Source organism: Phoca vitulina, unplaced genomic scaffold, assembly GCF_004348235.1.
Source record: "Phoca vitulina isolate PV1807 unplaced genomic scaffold, GSC_HSeal_1.0 scaffold2, whole genome shotgun sequence".
In the NCBI taxonomy this organism is placed as follows: Eukaryota; Metazoa; Chordata; class Mammalia; order Carnivora; family Phocidae; genus Phoca; species Phoca vitulina.
Genome location: NW_022589705.1, coordinates 76,458,697 through 76,479,281, shown reverse-complemented (window position 1 = coordinate 76,479,281; position 20,585 = coordinate 76,458,697). Strand labels below are relative to the sequence as shown.

General features: G+C 51.2%; 1 protein-coding gene and 1 non-coding gene across 3 annotated transcripts; one reads left to right on the top strand and one right to left on the bottom strand.

The window, feature by feature from the left end:
• Positions 1-17: 17 nt before the first annotated feature.
• On the bottom strand, positions 18-6,297 carry TMEM54 (transmembrane protein 54). Of its 2 annotated transcripts, XM_032417599.1 has the most exons (6): positions 6,189-6,297; positions 3,607-3,800; positions 1,340-1,399; positions 1,018-1,206; positions 747-881; positions 18-346 (listed from the first exon to the last, which is right to left on the bottom strand). In XM_032417599.1, the coding sequence occupies exons 1-6, from the start codon at positions 6,202-6,204 to the stop codon at positions 272-274; spliced, it is 669 nt and encodes a 222-aa protein (XP_032273490.1). In that variant the 5' UTR covers positions 6,205-6,297; the 3' UTR covers positions 18-271. The 2 variants fall into 2 exon arrangements, with proteins under 2 accessions (XP_032273490.1, XP_032273499.1); XM_032417608.1 differs by lacking the exon at positions 1,018-1,206.
• A 7,403-nt stretch (positions 6,298-13,700) lies between these two features.
• On the top strand, positions 13,701-13,860 carry LOC116627186. The gene has a single exon (XR_004298446.1). It is a non-coding gene; the product is annotated as a U1 spliceosomal RNA (small nuclear RNA).
• Positions 13,861-20,585: the final 6,725 nt, after the last annotated feature.

The window sequence follows — 20,585 nt, the reverse complement described above, 5'->3', positions numbered from 1 at the left end:
CCCCCCCCCCCCCCCCCCCCCCCCCCCCCGCCAAGTCCCCTCCCCTGCTGCATGCATCCACGTGGAGCATCTCTGTTCTTTTTAATAACTTCAGAATAAAGTCTCATTTCAGTGCAGTGGGCTGGGTAGCTGAGGGAGGGGGTGGAAAGCCCTACTGGGGTCCCCAAGTGACCAGTGAGCTGGGGTCTGCTCCAGGAACGCTGGCCTGGTCACAGTGCAGACTGCGTTGTGGGGCCCTAGTGGTCATGGGGCCTGGATGGGGCATCAGCTCTCAGAGGGTCAGCGGCTCAGAGCTGGTGCAGCTCAGCAGGTCATGGTCCTCCACAGGCTCTGGGCTCTCCTGCATCTGCGGAGACACGAGAGGGTGCCAGGGTCTGGGTCTGCTCCTCCAGGACATCTAGGGGCTGGGAGGATGTCAGGAGCAAAGGGGCATCACTACTCCCTCCCATACAAGAGCCAGGTCATACCCTTGGAGTGCCCCCAGTTTGAGCCCAGATTACCCCCCCCCCACAAGACTCATCCTGGCCCTTGGGGGAGCCAGGTTTCAGCTGTGTGTCTTAGCTGGGAGATCTGACCTCTCTAAGCCTCCAAGCTGCTCCCTTTTGTCCTGGGGAAAAAACTTTTGTCCCATTTCTCAAGGCAAGGGCCCCATACAGAGGGGTGGGGGCAGACCAGCCTGGGCTCCCCAGCCAGGGCTCCCGGAAATATGGGGAGTCAGGACTGATGGAGGGGGTGGCAGGCCTTACCACGTGGTGGCTGCTTTTCCCCCACCAGGGCCTCAGTTCCAGCAGCTGGTGGGTGAGCTGGGCGCAGCGCACAGCAAACACACTCTCGGTCACACAGAACACTAGCGAGATGCCCCAGAGGCACAGGCTGGAGCTCTGTAGGGGCACAAGGGGCAGGATGGACAGGAGGGGGTCTCCAAGAACCCCTCCCACCTCTGATGAGCACCTGGGTGTCACCCCCCAACCCTTCCCCCTGCCCCACACCTCTGCCATCCCGGGCCTAAGCACTCACGTAAATGCGTGTGGGGTCGAAGGGACAGTCGGGCACCAGTACCAGCACTTCGGGGCTTCCAAAAGTGCAGGCGGCCAGCAGTGCCCGGCCCTGGGTGGCAAAGGTCACGGCGATCGAGGCCAAGAGGCCCAGAGCACAGGTCAGAGACAGAAGGGCACAGGCCATGCTCGAGCTAAACACTGTCCAGCGCTGGATGGGGGAGGCCACTGGTCAATGGATGTCAGGCTTGGCCCCCATGGGGTCAGCCTTGCTCCCTCCAGGCAGGCCAGGCCCTTGGGGGTGGCCGCTGCCCCTACAGCCCCTCCCAGGAGGAGCCACATACCAAGGGGACACTGGGCAGGTAGCGGGACAGCACGATGGCTGCAATGCCTGAGATGATGACCTGCGGGGAAGGAGAGTAGGCAGGGGGTCAGGGCCACTCTCGGACAGAGTCCACTGGCGCCAACTCCGGCCCTCCCAGCCCCCAGCCCCTCACCCCGGCTCTGCTTTGGCCTCACCACCTCCATCTGCACAGAGGCACTGCCTCCTCACGGTCCAGCCCTGAAGAGACGTTTCTAGTACCCGGTAACTCCCTGCCTACAACCTTCCGTGCCTCCCCACTGCCTCTAGTTGTGTATCTCAAACAGGCACGCGTGTAGCCCAGGGCTGCAGGGGCATGTCACAGGATATATATGACACGTCTCCCTGGAGTGGACAAGATTTTGGAAGACACTAAGTAACTCAACTGGCAAGGAACTAAAAACAAAATTGTTATTTTAAAAAGTCAGAAAACTTTGTGGAGTAGGGGCGCCTGGGTGGCTCAGTCGGTTAAGCATCCGACTCTTGGTCTCAGCTCAGGTCTTGATCTCAAGGTCCTGAGTTCAAGCCCCGAGTTGGGCTCCATGTCAGGCGTGGAGCCTACTTAAAGAAGAAAAAAAGAGAGAGAGAGAGAGAGAGAGAGAGAGAAAACGTTATGGGGTAGAATTCTATGCGCTGGGCCTGTGGGAGGCAGGCTGTCTGATGGGACGGCAATGTCTTTAATTCACCAAGCGGACACAAGTAAGTGCCTTAACCTGTTGGGGCCAAGCCCCATGCGGCAGGATGAGCTCACAGAAAGGACACGAGCTTTGGCGTCAGACACAAATAGTTCCAAATCCAGCTGGGTTTCTTTGTATCAGCAGGGCAGCGGTGAATCCTCAGTGTGGGCTCCCCATCTGGAAAGTGGGGATAGTCGTGGCCCCGTGTTGCCAGAAGCAGGGAGGATTAGCTGAGGGAATGAGGGCAAAGCTGAAGGGGTGTGGCCCGCGGCCCATCCCTGGTGATCTCCTAACCCCGAGCTCACGAGCTCAGCTGAGCTCACCTCTCTGCTTTCCCTGACTTCCTGACAAGGCTGGTGAGAGGGACGAACCACAGTAACAACAACGCTAGGGGACGCCACACACATCTCTGCGGCCCAGCCCCGTCCCATTGACTGAGGCTCTCCTGCTTGCTGGGGCCCCGCGATCTTCACTCGCCCAAGCCTTGGGGCCAGCAGGCTGTTCGAGCTTCCCTTTGTAGAGACAGAAACAAGTCCCTCAGCCAGGAGGTGGCAGAGATGGAACTCCAGACTTTGATGCACGGATGTTGCCCCAAGGCTGCCGCCAACACCGCTAACAGGTGGGAAAGACCTTTCTGACCTTGAGAATACCAGGCCCCTTCATTCCTGCATTCCTCAGACAGGTGCTGGCATCCAGGCCGAACCATGGCCGCCATTAATTGAGCACCTACCATAGACCAGGCCTAATGCTGAGTTCCTGCCAAGTTGGTTTTTTCAGTGTCTCCAGAATAGATCTTAACCATTCCCACCTCCACACCTTTGCCTCTGCCATTCTCTGTATTTGGAATGTCATCCCAGCTTCCTCTCCTACTTGCCGGCTCCAGCATGCCTCCTATCTGGGTTATGGTAATTACAGCCTATCTTTGAACTCCTACTCAGCCATCAATACCCAGCTCAGGGGCCTCCACCTCTGTGAACCCTCCTGGACCCTCCCCACCTGAGCTGATGCTCCTTCCTTCTGTCCAGCACTGCCTTGACTAGTTCCCTCTTGTCATCATAATCCGAGCTCGCAGGAGTGAGCACTGCCCAGGCATCAGATACTGGGACAAGCACTTTATGGGGATGATCTTTTTTTTTTTTTTCAAAGATTTTATTTATTTATTTGACAGAGAGAGACACAGAGAGAGAGGGAACAGAAGCAGGGGGAGTGGGAGAGGGAGAAGCAGGCTTCCCGCCAAGCAGGGAGCCTGATGTGGGGCTCGATCCCAGGACCCTGGGATCACGACCTGAGCCGAAGGCAGACGCTTAACGACTGAGCCACCCAGATGCCCCTATGGGGATGATCTTAATACTCACGGGGACCCACTGAGGTGGACACTGTTACCTTCCCCATGTTATAGACAAGGCAGCTGAGGCACAGAGAGAGGCTGAGAGCCTTGTCCAGTGGGTAAGGGGCAGAGCAGAGGGCGTGAGGGGCTCTCCTTGCCCACCCCAGGCTCGGGGCGGGGACTCATCAAAGGCCTTTCAAGCCCCCGCCACTCCCCTCACCGGTCCCCCTCCCGGCCTGGCCATACCACAATGGCAGACGTGACAGACAGGATGTTGACCACGCAGTACTGCAGGGCCACAGCGTCGTGCGGGCCAGCCACATAGCGCAGCACGGTGCCATGGAGGAGAGCGGCTGCGATGAAGCTCACGTGGCCCAGCACCACCAGCACCAGCCCTGTCTTCATCAGCACCCTCCGGAAGTCCTCCACACTCAGGCCACCTGTGGACCACATGGGACAGCCATGTCAGGGCCACGGGGGCGGGGGGGGGGGGGCGGCGCAGCCTCTGGCAGAGGAGAAGACTGAGGCCCCAGCAGGAGTAATGGACACTAGGCTCTAAGTCTGTTTCTGGATGACTCGGGGTTGGTAGCTTGTCTTGAGCCCCAGTTTCCTCATTTGGAAAAGGGGTTCACAATGGCTTCATGAGAGTCTCTGGAACTCTAAGGCTAGAAAAGCACACGGGTGGTACTTAATGAAGGGTCACAGTCCACGTGAGTGCTCAAGGCCCCAAGGGGCAGGGCCACAACTTGAACACGGGTCTCTAGCTCCGGATCCATGGTCTTTCCGCTAAGCTCCCCATTCACTGATTTATTCATTCAGGAGTTCGTTACACAGATGTTCCCCGAGTACCTGCTCTGTGCCAGGCCCTAAAGCACCACGGTGAGTTGGACAGTCACTGTCCAGGCCCGAAGGAGCCCCTAGTTCATGGACCAGGGACCAGGTCCTGCTCAGGATTCACTTTGGGGTATAGAGCCAGGCACACAGTAGATAATCAACTCACAATTGCTGAACTGACTTGGGGCAAGAAACTCAAGCCTCTGAGTATCCATTTCCTCATCTTTAAAATGGGAAGAATAACCCCTGCCTCCCAGTGGAGAAGGAGGGTCCCGTGAGGAGATAGTGGGAGAAGGAGGGAAGGTGGGAAGGAAGTGGGGGAAGGAGGGAAGGTGGGTGGGGCATACCGTGCAGGTGCTGGGAAAAGCAAGCTCTAGGTGCAGGGGCACTGGACAGGGACAGGCCAAGTGGGGGAGGCTGGGGTCAAAAGAATACCAGAGACACATATGCAAATTCCTTCTGAGTGGCCAAGTGGCTACCCAGTCCCTACGTGCGCACCCCAGGAATAGGGAACCCTCTTCCTTGAGCAGCTCAGGCTGTTCCATATCTGCCCTCTGGAATGTCCCCTATGGGTTCTGGCTCTGCCCCCGAGGACATACACCATGCTAGCCCCCTGGCCCTGTCAGCTTCCTTATTCCAGCCAGCTCTGGGAGACTGGGAGACTGGCAACCCCTGAATTAAGCAACCCCTCTTCTTTGTTTAGCTCTTCCCCATGGGACCTGTGAGTCCCTTCTCAGACCTCAGTCTCCCCATCTGTGTCAAAGAGGGTTGGGTCATATTTCATATTATGGGAGCCCTGTAGCTAAAAGAGATGGAAAAAAAAAAAAAAAGAGAGAGAGAGAAAGGAAGGAAAGAAGGAAGGAAGGAAGGGGGGAAGAAGGGATCATAACTTGGGGGCCCTGTGCCAAGAGGCAGTCCCTAGGGAGCAGGGAGGATAGGGCTATGGTCACAGCCCTCCTGTGTGACCTTGCCATATGTAAAACGGGGATGGCCTGGTCTAGCTGTCTGAGACCCCTGGAGCCTGCAGGGCCCTCTGGAGCTAGACCAGGTCTAGGAGCAGAGGGCACTGTGGGACTGGAATGACATTGTGAAGATTAACTGCCAGCCAAACAGGAAGCTTCGTCCCAGGGACCTGACCCACCTCACACCATCCACCCACCTACCCGGCAGCCCAGACACCACCTGGCTCAGGGTTGGGCTCATGAACAACAACATCCTAGGACCAAGACTCGGTCAAACCGGAGATCCCGTGCCAGTGTGGGGCTGTGCCCGGAGCCCCGGACTGAGTCTCAGGGCAGTCCTGGCATCTCTAAGTGACCATTCTTAGAGCACTTAGCAATGTGGTTGGCACAGTGGTAAGCACTTCACTCTTAGGAGCTCACTTCTTTCTCACAGTAGTCCTAGGAGGTGGTGCTACCATCCCCATTTTACAGATGAGAAAACTGAGGTTCGTCAGGTCTCTTGGCTAGAGAGTGGGGAGTCCCCAGGTCCGTCTGCTGCCCAAGAGCAGTATCACTGTGCCCAGGGAGTCAGGGGAGAGGACACATCGGTCCCACTCTGTCTGGATCCTGTTTGCTAAAGGCCCTTCCATCCCCTCCTGGTGGGAGGAGCGGAGGGTTGGAAGTGGGAGCCTTTGGCAAGGCTGAGGAGGTGAAAGAGCAGGGAGCCTCAGAACTCTCTGGGCCCCGGATCTCTCTCCCTGTGCTCTCCCTTGCTGCTCTCTCCAGCAGCTCTCCTCCTCCCTCCTGGGGGTCCTTCCTCCGCAAGAAAGGAAAGTGGGGGCGAGGGGCGGAGGCGCTACCCCACCTCGAGAAGATACTAGCAGCCCTCCTCCCTCCACCTCCCTGCTGGGAAAACTGAGGCCGAGAGCGGCAAGTGACCCGCCGAGAAAGCGGCGCGGACCCCGGGGTTCCGGGCTCCGGCCACAGCGCTCCGCCCCCGCGGGAGGATCTGGGGCGGCGGGGGGCCTCGCGGGCCGTCCCGCCGCGGCTCACCCAGGCGCAGACACATCTCGGCTCCCGCGCGGGCTCTCCGCCGCCGCTTCAGCGGGGCTCCGGGTGCCGCGGCCGGCGGGGTCCCGCTCGCATCCCGGGCCGCAGCCTCCGCGCCGGCCCGCCGCCCGCGCCTGCCCGCGCTGCCCGCGCCACGCCTCCGACCAGCCCCGAGCCGCGGGCTCGCCGGCGCCCGGCCCGGCCTCCCTTCCCGTCACCCCCCGGGCGGCCCAGCCCCGGGAGGGCCCTGGCGGCTCGTTTGCATCCCGGGCCGGTCGGACCGGCTGGGCAGCCCTTCTGGCCCGCCCGGCTGAGTCACGGCGCTGGCCCCACCCGCCGGGCCGCCTGCCTCGGCGTCTCCCCCCGCCCTCCTAGCCCACCCCTCTGCGGGGGTCCGTTGCACAGATGAACACTGAGGCTCCGAGGAGCCACCGTCCTCCGGATGGGGGCCGTGTGCGCGTGGGCTGTGGCTACCGTGACCCGGGGGGCGCCTGCACCGGGCAGCCCCCAGGGTGAAGGTTGATAATCTACTGCTTTCTAGAAGATGGGGAGGGGCAGCCGTGGTGGTACAAGAGCACTGCTTGGGGAACCAGAGTCTGTCCCTGACTTACTGTGTGACCTCAGGCAAATCACTTTCCCTCTCTGGACCTTAGTTTTACCTGTCCTGGGAGACTTCGGTCTGCCACGCTGAGCAAGGCGCTTTATTTCTCTGTCTTGGGGGCGGGGGGGGGGGGGGTCGAGGGGGGGTCTCTGTTCTTTCATTGAAAAATCAGGGATAACAATTGCTGTCCTTTAAGGCCGCGGTGAGAGACAAAAGGAGATAGAAAAAATGAGATAGGAAAACACTTGGGAAGTTCTCTACCTTCAAAGACCAAGTGTAAACCTCGCAGGAACCCATACTGGGAGCTTTACTTATCCTGGCTACTGGTTACTGAGCCGCTTTAATGTGTCAGGATGAACCCCTGCCCTCCCGTTTCCTCCTCAGCATCTAGAAGGGGACTCACCCAAGAGCACCCAGCCGGAAATGCTGGAGTAAGGGGGCACCCAGATTCCCATTCAGGTCTCGGCGCCCGTCTTCCCCAGTGTGGCCGTGCTGTGGCTGCCTCCCTGGGCTTTCTTGGCCCCCGGAGGAGGACTCTGGGAGGCACTTCCGTGGTATCTGGGTAGCATGAGTTCATGGTCTGCACCCCCAGCCCACTGGGCAGTGGTCTTAAGGGCAGGGGGGGCTTGCTGCATGGAGCACCGATGTCCACTGAATGTGCCCTTCCTGCACACCCGTACTGGTGCCAACCATATACCCTGTGTGTCAGACGTCCCGGTCAGCACACAGAGCCAAAGGAGGGAGCGGAGCCATCTGACACTGGGGCTGGGGAGCCCCCTGGGGTGTTGGCAGATGGCCAGAGGCCGGCAGGCTGGTCTGCCAACCCCTCCGCAGACATGCTTCACCGTTATCTGCTGTCCGAGGGGGGACCGTGCCCAGCAGGGGCAGAGTGGGGAGTAAGACTCTCAGGGTGGAAGGCAAGATGCGGGCAGGTCAGGAAGCCCTTGGGCTGATCCCCTCCCAGGCTGGCATTTGAATTTTTATGTCCTTAGAGACAACCTTTCAGCAGGGCAGTTGGGCAGTACTTACCCGCATTGTAGTGGTCAAACACTTGTATTTGTGACCCAGCAGTTCAATTTCTAGGTCTTTATCAGACACACCAAAAAGTGCAAAAATGGGTATGCATTTAATGATGGTTATGGACGAGCTGTTCCGAATAGCAAGCAATAAACCAAAGTGACAGCTGAGAGAGGCGTGGCCCCAAGGAGAGGGAGGGAAGGATTTTGCTTTTTGTTTTACATGGGGCTATATTGTAGGAGTCATACAATGCACATTGATTCATATCTTGCTTTTGTTACAAAGAGAGAAAGAAAAGGCCCCCTCACCACTACCACCCTGCCCTGCTCCACTAAAAACTTTCTGCTGACACAGGCCACCTCCCACGGGCTGCCCTGGAGAGCCCATGTGGTCCCTGCAAAGCTGATGCCAAATCTCCCGTGTGTGAGCGCGTGTGGCCTGTCCACTGTGTCAGGCAGTTCCCTCGACACTGAGTCCATCTGGGCCTTCTGGGAATTAGGCTGGGGACCCAGACCTCTTATGTGTCTCTACTTTCAGATTCATAGATGAGGGTTCTCTCTCTCCATCCTTGGAACAATACTAAGTTCAAGATTATTACCCTGTTTTAAAGATGAGAAAATTGAGGCCCTGACAGGTAAAAGGCTTTTCAAAGATCACACAGCAGGGACACCTGGGTGGCTCAGTCGGTTAAGCGTCTGCCTTCGGCTCAGGCCAAGATCCCAGGGTCCTGGGATCCAGTGCCCATGTCAGGCTCCTTGCTCAAGGGGAGTCTGCTTTTCCCTCTCTCTCTGCCCCCTCCCCCTGCTTGTGCTCTCTCTCTCTGACAAATAAGTAAATAAAATCTTAAAAAAAAAAAAAAAAAGATCACACAGCATGTATCAGTGGTAGGGCTGAGCCTTTGTACCTGTGAAGAAAGCTCCTGAGTGGGGGAAGGGACCGTGGGAGTGGGGCAGTGGGGAGGGGAACCCCAGCCTCCAGGGATGGGCCTGCTCTCACCTCTGAGGAGGTGAATTGCCCATCTGTTTCTCCCCAGTTTCCCAGCCATGGCCCAGCCTTAGCTGCCTGAAGTTATTGCCATTTTTCTTCCTTATTGCCAAGTGGCCAAAGTCCAAGCCACCCAATGTTCCTTGCCTCTACCCCGCCCTTCTGCGCACCGGCCTGGGCTTCTGAAAAGAGACCTAGGCCAAGCTCCGGTCCCTTGTCCTCTACCAACTCACTGTGATATCCTGGCAGCTCCCTGCCATTCCCTGGGCCTCAGTTTCCCCATCTGTCAAATGGGGATAATGGGTGCCATCCCTGCCTCCCAGACCTCTGAGGTGTAAATGACTTGGGAGACATGAGAATGGGTAGAAACCTAGCCAGAGAAATAAAAGTAGTAATCCCCCTCTTCCTGGAACATTTAACAGCCAGGTGCGGCCCAGCACTGAAGGAGAGGGGGTTCAGGCTCCTCTGTCCCTGTCCCTGTGTGTCCTCCTCACCTTCAAAAAGCTCCTTTCCCCTGATTATTCAAACACTCCCCCCATGGAAAAGAAACAATGAGGCACACACCTACTGTCTTCTGTTCTACGTGTGTATATACATGTACACAAACCTACTATGGGTGTGTGTGTACATATGCGTAAAAAAAAACCTACTGATTGTGCTCGTCTGAGTGGAGGAGGGACTCACAGGGGACTTGGGCATGTTTACGATGGCAGATTCTAGATGCTGTGAACAGGGGCGTTTGTTATTTTTATTTTTTTCCCCTATCTTTTATGTTTCTACAAAAAAAAAATCATTGTAGGAAACTTGGAGGAAATAACAGGAAAGAGTAAAGAAGAAATTGAAACGACCCACCATCCTCCCTGCCCTCACGGACGACCCCCACTCACACTTTGGAGGGTTTTCTCCTGTGCACGTATGTCATTTTCTCCCTCTCTGAGACTCCTGCCTCCTGGCTCTACTCTGCCAGCCCTTCTCATCGCGCTGACCTAGTGCCCTCCCGGTCACCCCCCTCCACCCAGCAAGGACTTGGGTTTCAGAATTTCTGTCAGGTGATCTGTCCTAATGTCCTGCTCATCCATGCAAATGACACCCTTCCTCGACCTCCTCAGTGACCTTCATCGGGACCCCATTGTGCTGTCCGGGGCCACGGCTTGAATGGGCCCCTCTGGAACCCCGGCCTCAAGGGTCCCACCAGGGCCCCTCCTACAGCATGCCTGTCTTCTGCCTCCCAGTGCCTCATCCCCTGACTTCACAGAGGCTCCTGGCTCATTCTCTTTCCTTCAGTTCAGTTCCCGCTTGTCCAGTGAGCCTGCACCACAAGGCTGAGCATCTGAAGGCCGGTGCCATGGTCTGGGTGAGGAATGCGAAGCCGGGACTTGGACTCGGGGAGGAGAGGGGAGATTTGAGGTGTGTGATGGGTGCACCCATTCATATTTAAAAAGCACTATTCCAAACCCACTCACCTGCTTTCTCCTCCTCCCAGGCTCGCCCCCAGCTCCTCATGGACCCCACTGCCTCCCTCATCCTCCCCCTTTCGGCTAGTGCTCCCCACCAGCCCGTAAACACACCCAAGTCTCTTCTATCCTAAGACCACACCCCCTCCCCTCCACTCCCTTTCTAGTCACTTCTTTTTTGTTTCCTTTCCGTTCCCCTCCAAACTTCTGGAATGAATTATCCTTCTGTGCCGCCTCCATCTTCTCAGCTACCGCCTCGTCCTCCTCCACAGCAACATGGCTCAGCCCCCTGCTGGAAGATCCCTGTGTTGCCCACCCGCGCCTTTTAACTCGGTGAATCCAACGGAAGCGGTTCAGCGTGTGGCTGCTTGTTATTAGCCGCTGCCCCGGCACTCAGCACACTGGTTCTTCCTGCTTGTTCCTTCTCAGTCTCCTTTGGGCACTTTTTTTTTTTTTTTTAACTTTAATTCCAGTATAGTTAACATACAGTGTTCTATTAGTTTCAGATCTACAATATAGTGATTCACCAATTCTATACGTTATTCAAGGCTTCCATCCCCTACTTCCCCTATGCCCCACCCCACCTCCCCTCTGGCAACCACTAGTTTGTTCCCTGCAGTTAAGAGTCTGTGGTTTGGGGACGTCTGGGTGGCTCAGTCTGTTAAGAGTCTCCCTTGGGCTCAGGTCATGATTCCAAGGGCTCCTTGCTCAGCGGGGAGCCTGCTTCTCCCTCTGCCTGCCACTCCCCCTGCTTGTTTTCTCTCTCTCTCCCTCCGACAAATAAATAAATAAATAAATAAATAAATAAAATCTTTAAAAAAAGAAAAAAAGAGTCTATGTTTTGGTTTGTCTTTTTTTTTTTTCCTTTGCTCTTTGTTTTGTTTCTTAAATTCCACATATGAATGAAATCACACAGTATTTGTCTTTCTCTGACTGGCTTATTTAGCTTAGCATTATACTCTTTAGATCCATCCATGTTGTTGCAAATGGTCCTTTGTGGACTATTTGTGATCTGCTCTACATTTATTTATTTATTTATTTATTTATTTATTTATTTATTATTTTTTTAAAAGATTTTATTTATTATTTGAGAGAGAGCAAGAATGAGAGAGCACAAGCAGGGGGAGCAGCAGAGGGAGGGGCAGAGGGAGAGGGAGAAGCAGGCTTCCCGCTGAGCAGGGAGCCCAATGCGGGGCTCGATCCCAGGACCCTGGGACCATGACCTGAGCTGAAGGCAGACGCTTAACGACTGAGCCACCCAGGCACACCGCCTGGGAGTCATTCTTTACACTTTCCTCTTTCTACACAATCATCGAGTCCTGCTGAGTTACATCATAAATGATTCTGTAACAAGGGCTTTCCTCTTTGTCCCTGCTACTATTACCCTTGCTCATGCAGCATCTCTTAGCCCCCATTTGTTTTTCCACACACTACTGAGTAATCTTCCTAAAGTATAAATCAGATTATGTCACTCTTCTGCTTAAAATCAGTAACATAAAGAAAATTTAAAAGATATAAATAAATGGAAAGCCATCCTGATTTCATGGATTATAAGACTTAATATTGTTAGGATAGCATTTCTTCCCAGCCGATCTAAGATTCATTGCAATCCCTATCACAATCCAAGCTTTCTCTGCCCTTGTTTTGCAGAAATTGACAAGAGGATCCTAAAATTCATATGGAAATGCAAAAGATCCAAAATAGCCAAAACAATCTTGAAAAAAAATAAGTTGGAAGATTCATACTTTCCAATTTCAAAATATACTACAAAACTACAGTAATCAAGACAACATGAGACTGGGCATAAAGATAGACATATAGGTCAATGGGACAGATGTGAGAGTAAAAACATATAAAGAAACCAGAAATAAACCAGAAATAAAAATCTGTGCATGGTCAATTGGTTTTTGACAAGGGTACCAAGGTGATTTAAAGAAAGAGTGGGGCACTTGGGTGGCTTGGTTGGTTAAGCACCTGACTCTTGATCTCAGCTCAGGTCTTGATCTCAGGGTCTTGATCTCAGGGTCGTGAATTCAAGCCCCGCATTGGGCTCCATGCTGGGTATGGAGCCTAATTAAAAAAAAAAAAAAAAAAAAAATCAGTGCTTCTCAAAGTGTGGTCTATAAACCCCTGAGCATCCCCAAGAGCTTTTCAGAGGCTCTGTGAAGTCAAAACTATTTTCATAATACTACTAAGATGTTATTTTGCCTTTTTTGGTGGTGGGAAAGCGATGGCGGGTAGAGCAGCTGGCCCCTTAGGGTAAAGTGAGGCCCAGCTCCAGTTACGCTTGTGTCAGTGTATCCCTCCCTGCCCTGTCCACACGGCAAAGGAAATAAATAAAGCAGTTTTGCTTAAGAATGACTTGATAAGGGGCGCCTGGGTGGCTCAGTCAGTTAAGCGTCTGCCTTTGGCACAAGTCATGATCCCGGGGTCCTGGGATGGAGCCCCCCCTCCAAGGGCTCCCTGCTCAGTGGGGAGCCTGCTTCTCCCTCTCCCTCTGCCCCTGCTTGTGCTCACTCTCTCTCAAATAAATAAATAAAATCATAAAAAGAGAATGACTTGATAAAACAGTAAAAACTATTAACTGTATTAAATCTCTACCCTTGAGTATACTTCTTTTAAATATTTTGACAGAGTGGGAAGAATTCTGCTAGATGCCTAAGTAACCATGGTTGTCTCAGGAAAAGCACTTGTATTGTTTGAGTTGCAAGCTGAACTAGCTGCTAGTTGCAAGTTCAATACCATTTCTACTCGAAAGAAGGATCAAAAGACACACCATGATTATGCAAATATATATATATATATATATATTTTGCAGACATTTTCTCTAAAAGAAGTGAGCTGATGGGGCGCCTGGGTGGCTCAGTCGTTAAGCGTCAGCCTTCCGCTAGGGTCATGATCCCAGGGTCCTGGGATCGAGCCCCATATCGGGCTCCCTGCTCTGCGGGAAGCCTGCTTCTCCCTCTCCCACCTCTCTCTCGCTGTCTCTCTGTCAAATAAATAAAAATTAAATCTTAAAAAATAAAAAATAAAAAAATAAAAGAAGTGAGCTGATCATTTCAAGGGGAAAATGGACAATATTTGCTGCTAATAATAAGATTTCAGTTTTTGAGTGAAAATTAGCCTTTGGGAATATTTGTATCCACCCCTGTAAGCCTAGTAGCTTCCCAACACTTAAAGACTTTCTGATAAGATCAATGGTGACATTAACGAGTATGATTTTTTTATATTGTAAAATAACATGTCGACATTTGGAAGATCTGTATAGTATAACTCACTAAACGCTATGTTCCAAGTGTTACAAAATCATTCATGGATAAAAGATGCATTCAAAGTGCAAGATAGACCAATGTATTTTAGTTTAATGAAAAATTGACTGGTTTCAGATTCCACACTGAAACTAAATTTTACACAACTATCATTTGTTAAGTTTTGGTATAATATCAAAGAGAAATATCCAGACTTACCCGGCAGGGGAAAACCATGATCATGAAGGTGATTTTCCAGGGTGAGACCCATCCATTGCACTCTGGGTATGCTGACATTTTTGATTTCCCCAAATGTGGGAGACTTGGTTGCATAATTTATGGTAGTGGGGGACTGTGTGCACTTTCTTCCCTTAAAAAAAGAAAGAGGAATATCCACAGTTATCTGAAAAGGCTTTTAAAAATAATCCTCCTTTTTCCATTTTTATATCTGTATGAGGCTGAATTTTGTTCATATACTTCAACTAAAACAACATATCTCAACAGATTGAATAAAGAAGCAGATATGGGAGGGGCGCCTGGGTGGCTCAGTTGGTTAAGCGACTGCTTTCGGCTCAGGTCATGATCCTGGAGTCCCTGGATCGAGTCCCGCATCAGGCTCCCTGCTCAGCAGAGAGTCTGCTTCTCCCTCTTACCCTCCCCCCTCTCATGTGCTTTCTCTCTCTCTCAAATAAATAAATAAAATCTTAAAAAAAAAAAAAAAAGAAGCAGATATGGGAATCTAGCTGCCTTTTGTGAAGCCAGACATTTAAAGAGATTTGCAAAATTGTCAGACAATGTCGTTCTTTCCACTAATTTTTTTGATTTGGAAAATGTAGTTATTTTTCACTGAAAAGGGTATTGTTTATGTTAACACTAGTGGGTTTATTATTTTTATTTTTAAATAAATAAATGTATTTTTAAAACTCTTTATTTTTTATTTTTATGGGTTTTTTAAAAAGATTTTATTTATTTATTTGTCAGAGAGAGAGGGAGAGCACAAGCAGGGGGAGTGGCAGGCAGAGGGCGAAGCAGGCTCCCCGCGGAGTAAGAAGCCGGATGTGGGGCTCGATCCCAGGATCCTGGGATCATTACCCGAGCCGAAGGCAGACACTTAACCGACTGAGCCACCCAGGTGTCCCTAAAACTCTTAATTTTAATTGGAATATGGCCAATATCAGTAATGTAACACATATAAACAAAAGAATTTTCAGGTCTTCAATTTTTCAGAGTGTAAAGGAATCTTGAGACCAAAAAGTTTGGGAAACACTACTATACGTAAACAATAACGTGAATCAGCTGCATACGTAATACCTTGGTGCACTGGTGGAGGAACACAAGGTAATTCTAAATAAACACCCTTTTTTTGGAAAAGGAGAGGAGACAAAACAGCACCCAATGGTCGGTGGTGTGTGTTGCATCTTGGAGGGGGAGAACAGCAAAGATTCCCTGACTTGGTAGAATGAAGCCAGTCTGTCTGCTCTGCCATGTAGGGGGTGGTCTCCCCTATTCGTTGTAACTTTGTGGCCACATCTTAGAAGGACTTTGAAGATGTCCTGTTAGTATTGTTGGGAACCAAGACATTGCTTGCCCTGGGGGTGGATCACTGCAGGCTTCCTTGGGCCAGGATTTGGGTTTCTCTGGCAAAACCACTCCCTTAGAAGATGCGGGAGGTTTCTGACTATTCATATTTGGATAACTCTACGAGTTAAAAACCAAGTCAGAAGAACTGTGAACTATGGTTTCTGAATCTAGACCGGGGGAGTCTGTCAGCAACGGGACCTCCCAGTCCTCAGCCCAGGGCCTCCCTCTTCACCTCTGCCTTGGAGCAACTCTGACCCCGAGGCTGCATCCCAGTGGAAGGCTCTTTACATCGGGTAACTGTCCTGTTAGTGGGGACAGGCAGGAAGGGCTTGGGTGTGGCTGTGTTTCCTGCCTTCCTGCCTTTGTTCCCACTCACTTTAGCTTTGACATGAAGAGATAGGCTTTTTCAATCCTGCAAAGCACGTGACCATCAGACGGTGTTGGCTGCAGGCAGTCTGTCTTGGCAAAGTTGTAGGCACGCAAGATCAGGGGCCAGGCTGCCTGGATTCAAGTGGTAGCTCTCGCCTGTCTAGCTTCGTGACCTTGGGCAAATGGTTCTGTGCCTCAGTTCCTCAAATGTAAAATGGGGGAATAACAGTGATATCTACTTCTCTGTACTACTGTGAAGATTCGGTGAATTCCTACGTGTAAAGCTCTTAGAGCCTGGCAAGGATGGGTGCCTCAGAAATATTAGCTTTTATTATTCATTATTCAGTCTGCAAAATTTGTATCTTTGACTACAAACTAAAGGTTTGGGAAAACAGCCGACACGTACAACCTCCTGACAGATTTCTACCAAGTCCCTGAGCTCCCACCTGTGTTAGGTACGTGGTCTGAGCTTCTGGAGCAGCTACATTGCAGGGCATGCTGACCTCCCGGCCTGGGGTGAGGAAAACCTCACTGTCCGGACCCCACCTCAACCCTGCCACTTCCGTGGGTCAAGGATCATCACCAGCAACACCCTACTTCCTTCAGTTCCAGGTGACAGACACCTAACAGAAATGGGCTTCAGATAGGGGGAAAGAATTTGTCGCATCAGGGTACGGGAAAGTACAGGGGCTTCAGGCATGGTTTGATCCTGGCCCTAAAACGATGTCATTCGGTGTTTATTCACATGGTGTCCCTGTCTCTTGCCTTCCGTTCCTCAGCTCTGCCTTCCTCTGTGTGGTTTCAGTTGTCTGGAAGTCTGTCCCCATGGGGGAAGATCCACACTCTCTTACGTCTTCCCGGCTTAGGAGCCTTGGGAGAAAGCAGCCTCTACTCCTCTGAAATTCCAGAAAAGTCTGGGATTGCCTTGAATTTCTCCAGCTCTGGCTGAGTTCTTTAGCCTTGTAACAGCCCCGAGTGACGTCCCGTGTGGCTTCAGAGGACTGGAGCTGCGCAGCAAAGGAGGGCAGGAAGGACTGGTATTTCTTTATCAGCCACCTGTTCTGTTGGAGGCACCGTATATCTTCTCAGAGGGAAGATTAGCCCCTTCAGGAAGGACACTCAATCTCATGGTCGTCTTCATGTCCCTCCAAGCTGAGGGGGGAGGTGCCCCTTCTGTGTCCACAGCCAACCCCTCTGCCTGCGCCTGATTTTTGTCCCTCTGGCTTCTAGAGGCAGAGCGCCATGAAATCGCTTCCTCTCTCTCCCTATTTTCTCCTGAGCCTCCAAACATGCATGAGTCTCTCCTACTAAAAAAATCTCCCCTTCTTAGGAGAGAATTGTCTACCAGCTCTCCCTCCTCCCTGGCCACTCACACACACCTCAACTAAATGAAATCCGTTCTCTACCGCTGCTGTCTTCCGAAATGGCTCTCTCTGAAGTTAGCAATTACTTCCCATGTGACAAACCCAGGTCCCGGCCAGCTAGACCGGCCCCACGTGTCAGCTCACCATGCTTGCCTTCCTGGACTTCTCCCCCCACTTGGCTTCCCGTGTTTTGTTCCCTCCTGGCTCCCCTTCCCCTTTCTCTGGTTGCTCCTTTCGCTGCTCTCATCAGTGAAAAGTTTCTGGGAAGAGAAAGCCAGTCCTCCTCTCATTCACATCTATGGTTTCCGGTGCCATTTTTTCCTTGGTGATTTCCCATCCCCGTGGCCTGGGTCTGTCTCTGGGTGTCAGTTTCTATGTCCAAGCACCAAGTCTGAGCAGAGGCCCTGTCCACGTAGAGTGAGCAACGAATGGACTTCCTCAAAGGCAGGGGCCTCAGGAATGGCCAAGCGGTACGTGCATCTAGAACTCTATCCCAAGCCACTCACAAAGGCAGACCCACCGAAGAAAAGTGAAGCAGCATCTCCAGTGCAGGCTAAGACGAGGGGCTGTAATCCTGCTCTTGCTGGATCCCTCTGATGACAACTTGGGCCTCAGAATTCAACCCCACAGAGCCAGCAGCCTCCTCTAGTCTCCCCGCACTCAGGACGCCCCCCGCTCTCATGCTGCACAGTCTTGTCCAAGTGGAAAGAGCATAAGGTCTGGAATTTCAGATCTGCATTTGTGGCCTGCTTTTTCTTTTTTTTTTTTTTTTTAACATTTTATTTATTTATTTGACAGACAGAGACACAGCAAGAGAGGGAACACAAGCAGGGGGAGTGGGAGAGGGAGAAGCAGGCTCTCCGCTGAGCAGGGAGCCCAATGCGGGGCTCGATCCCAGGATCCTGGGATCATGACCTGAGCCAAAGGCAGATGCTTAACAACTGAGCCACCCAGGTGCCCCTTTTTTAAAAATCTAGCTGTGATCCCCAGAAAACCAGTGGCCATGTTTGTGTATATCCATGAGCTTCTTCAGGTGGGCAAGGAAGAGCCAAGCTCCGCTGACTTTCAGTAATGGGGGCTAGGGAAAGGACAGGGAAGAAGCCATGTCAGCAGCCCACTAGGTCCCTGGAGAACAGGAACGATTACGTTGTGATGTGCTCTGGGTGTCCTTTAGCCCTTATGTCTCCCATACCGGGCAGTCTCACACAGGCGGTTGGCTTCTGTCACATCTAGGTTGTTCATGGCAGCATTTGGCTTGGACACAAATCCTGTGTCCAATCAGCTGCAGGAAGGTTGGCAGGGCTGGCCTCATTGGATTTACGTGACCTAGATCACAGATTCCGGGAAGCAAGATCAGCTCAGGTCCACCAGCCTTGGGAGAAGGCTATGGGAACTGTGGGCACTCAGCTTCATGGGTTGTGTGTCTTCCACATTGTGTCTCAATTTGTTTCTCCGTTTGACAAATGAAAGGGTTGGACCAGTTGATCTTCAAAGGTGCTTCCAAATCTGACTTTCCAGGAATTTATTATTATTATAGCATGGTTGCCCATCAGCTCTAGCAAAATGCTATGTCATATCCTTGCTGGAAGGTCTCAAGTTGTGCTATTTATCAGTCAGGGCTCAGTCACAGGAAAGAAAAACTGCTCTAATTATTCCAAGCAGAAAAGGACTTAATGCAGGGAATCCTATGCTCAAAGAAATAGTTGGAAGGGCTGGAGGAGTGGGTTCTGGGATAAACTTCCAGGAATGACTCCTAGAACAAGATCCCGGAGTAGCTGCTAACTCTGGCACAAGCATGAAGGTGATGAGTCAGGAGGCCACTACTAGAATTCTTGCACTGAAGAACATACCAAGTGAAAAGACAACCCACAGAATGGAAGAAAGATTTTGTGAATCGCATGTCGGTTAAGGGAATTTTAACTAGAATATATAAAAAGGTCTTCTGACTCAACGATACCAAATGACCCAATTTAAAAATAAGCAAAGGATCTGAATAGGTATTTCTTCAAATAAGACATACAAATAGCCAAGGAGTGAGTGAAAAGATGCTCAACATCATTAGTCATTAGAGAAACGCAAATCGTAACCACATACCACTTCATGCCCACTAAGATGGCTACAAGGAAAAAGACCGTATCAAGGATTGGCAGCGATGTGGAAAAATTGGAACCCTTGTGTATTGCTCGTGGGTAAAATGGTATAGCCCCTGTGGAAACAGGATGGTGGTTCCTCAAAAAATTAAACATAGAATTTCCATATGATCCAGCAATTCCATGTCTGGGTGTAGACCCAAAAGAGTTGAAAGCAGGGACTTGAACAGATTTTCGTACACCAATATTCATAACGGCATTGGTCACATTAGCCAAAAAGTAGGAAGAACTTACATGTCCATCAGCTGATGAATGGGTGAACAAGATGTGCCATATCTGTACAACATGCAATGGAATATTATTGAGCCGTATAAAGGAACGAAGTTCAGATACATGCTACAACACGGATGGACCTTGAAAACCTGTGTCAAGGGAAAGAAGCCAGACACAAAAGGTTACCTATTGTATGATTCCATTTATACAGAATGTCCAGAGCAGGCAAGGTCATAGAGACAGAAAGTAGGGATTAGTGGTTGCCAGGGCTGGGGGGACGAGGGAATTGGGACTGACCACTAACAGGTTTCTTTGAGGGTGATGGAAATGTTTTGGAATTAGATAGTGGTGATAGTTGCACAACTTTATGAATATATTTAAAAACTACTGAGTTGGACAGTTTATTTTTTGCTGAATTGTACAGTTTAAGATGGTGAAAGGATGATTAAACACACACACACACACACACACCCTTGTGGCTGCAGTCTCAGGCTCAGAAGGCCACCCCCCACCCCCACTGTTGCCACTGCTGCTTTCAACCTCATGAAGCTAGTGATTAGACCCTGGAATGCTGCTGAACAGTAACCCAAGGTTGCCAGGAACACAAAGCAATAACCATACAGCTGGGAGGTGACCTTGGCCTTACTTTCTCCTCCCAACTCTTATATAAATGGATGCAATTTATAGACCCTAATTTGCGTGTAGAATGTCGACCACAAGGGATTCTGGGAAATACAGTGTTTAACTTTTCAGACTTGGCAGTATGAGGAAGAGATTGGAACAGATCCTGATGGCCAATTCGCCATATCTACGCTAGTTTACCCTTTGATCCTTTAGGGATCTAAACATGCTCCCTAAAAGGAGATATCCAAAGTCCCATTAATCGTGTATCCACCTCTGGGTGATGTTCATCCTAGTTCAGTCGGAATTCTACCTCAACAACCTAAGGATTACATGATCAAGTTAGCAACAATAACACACCTTATAATACTAGGGAAAATGTGGGAGGTAAGGAAGAAATGGGTTGATACTTATAAATGTATACACAATAGAGCAAGGAAAACATATGAAATGCCAACATAGCCCTCATTTCTCAACTTTTCATGAATTAGTTATTTATATTCATACATTTAAAAAATTTTTTTAAAGATTGATTTATTTGAGAGAGAGATCGAGCATGAGCGGGAGAGGGGGGCAGAGGGAAAGGCAGAGGGAGAGGGAGAAGCAGGCTCCCAGCTGAGCAGGGAGCCTGATGCGGGGCTCCATCCCAGGACCCTGGGATCATGACCTGAGCCGAAATCAAGAGTCAGACACTTAACCAACTGTGCCACTCAGGTGCCCTCGTACATTTCTTTTAGAACTTTGAGTCCTGAATATGGAAGGACTGGAAGTAGCCCTAGAGGGTCCTTTAGGTTCCAG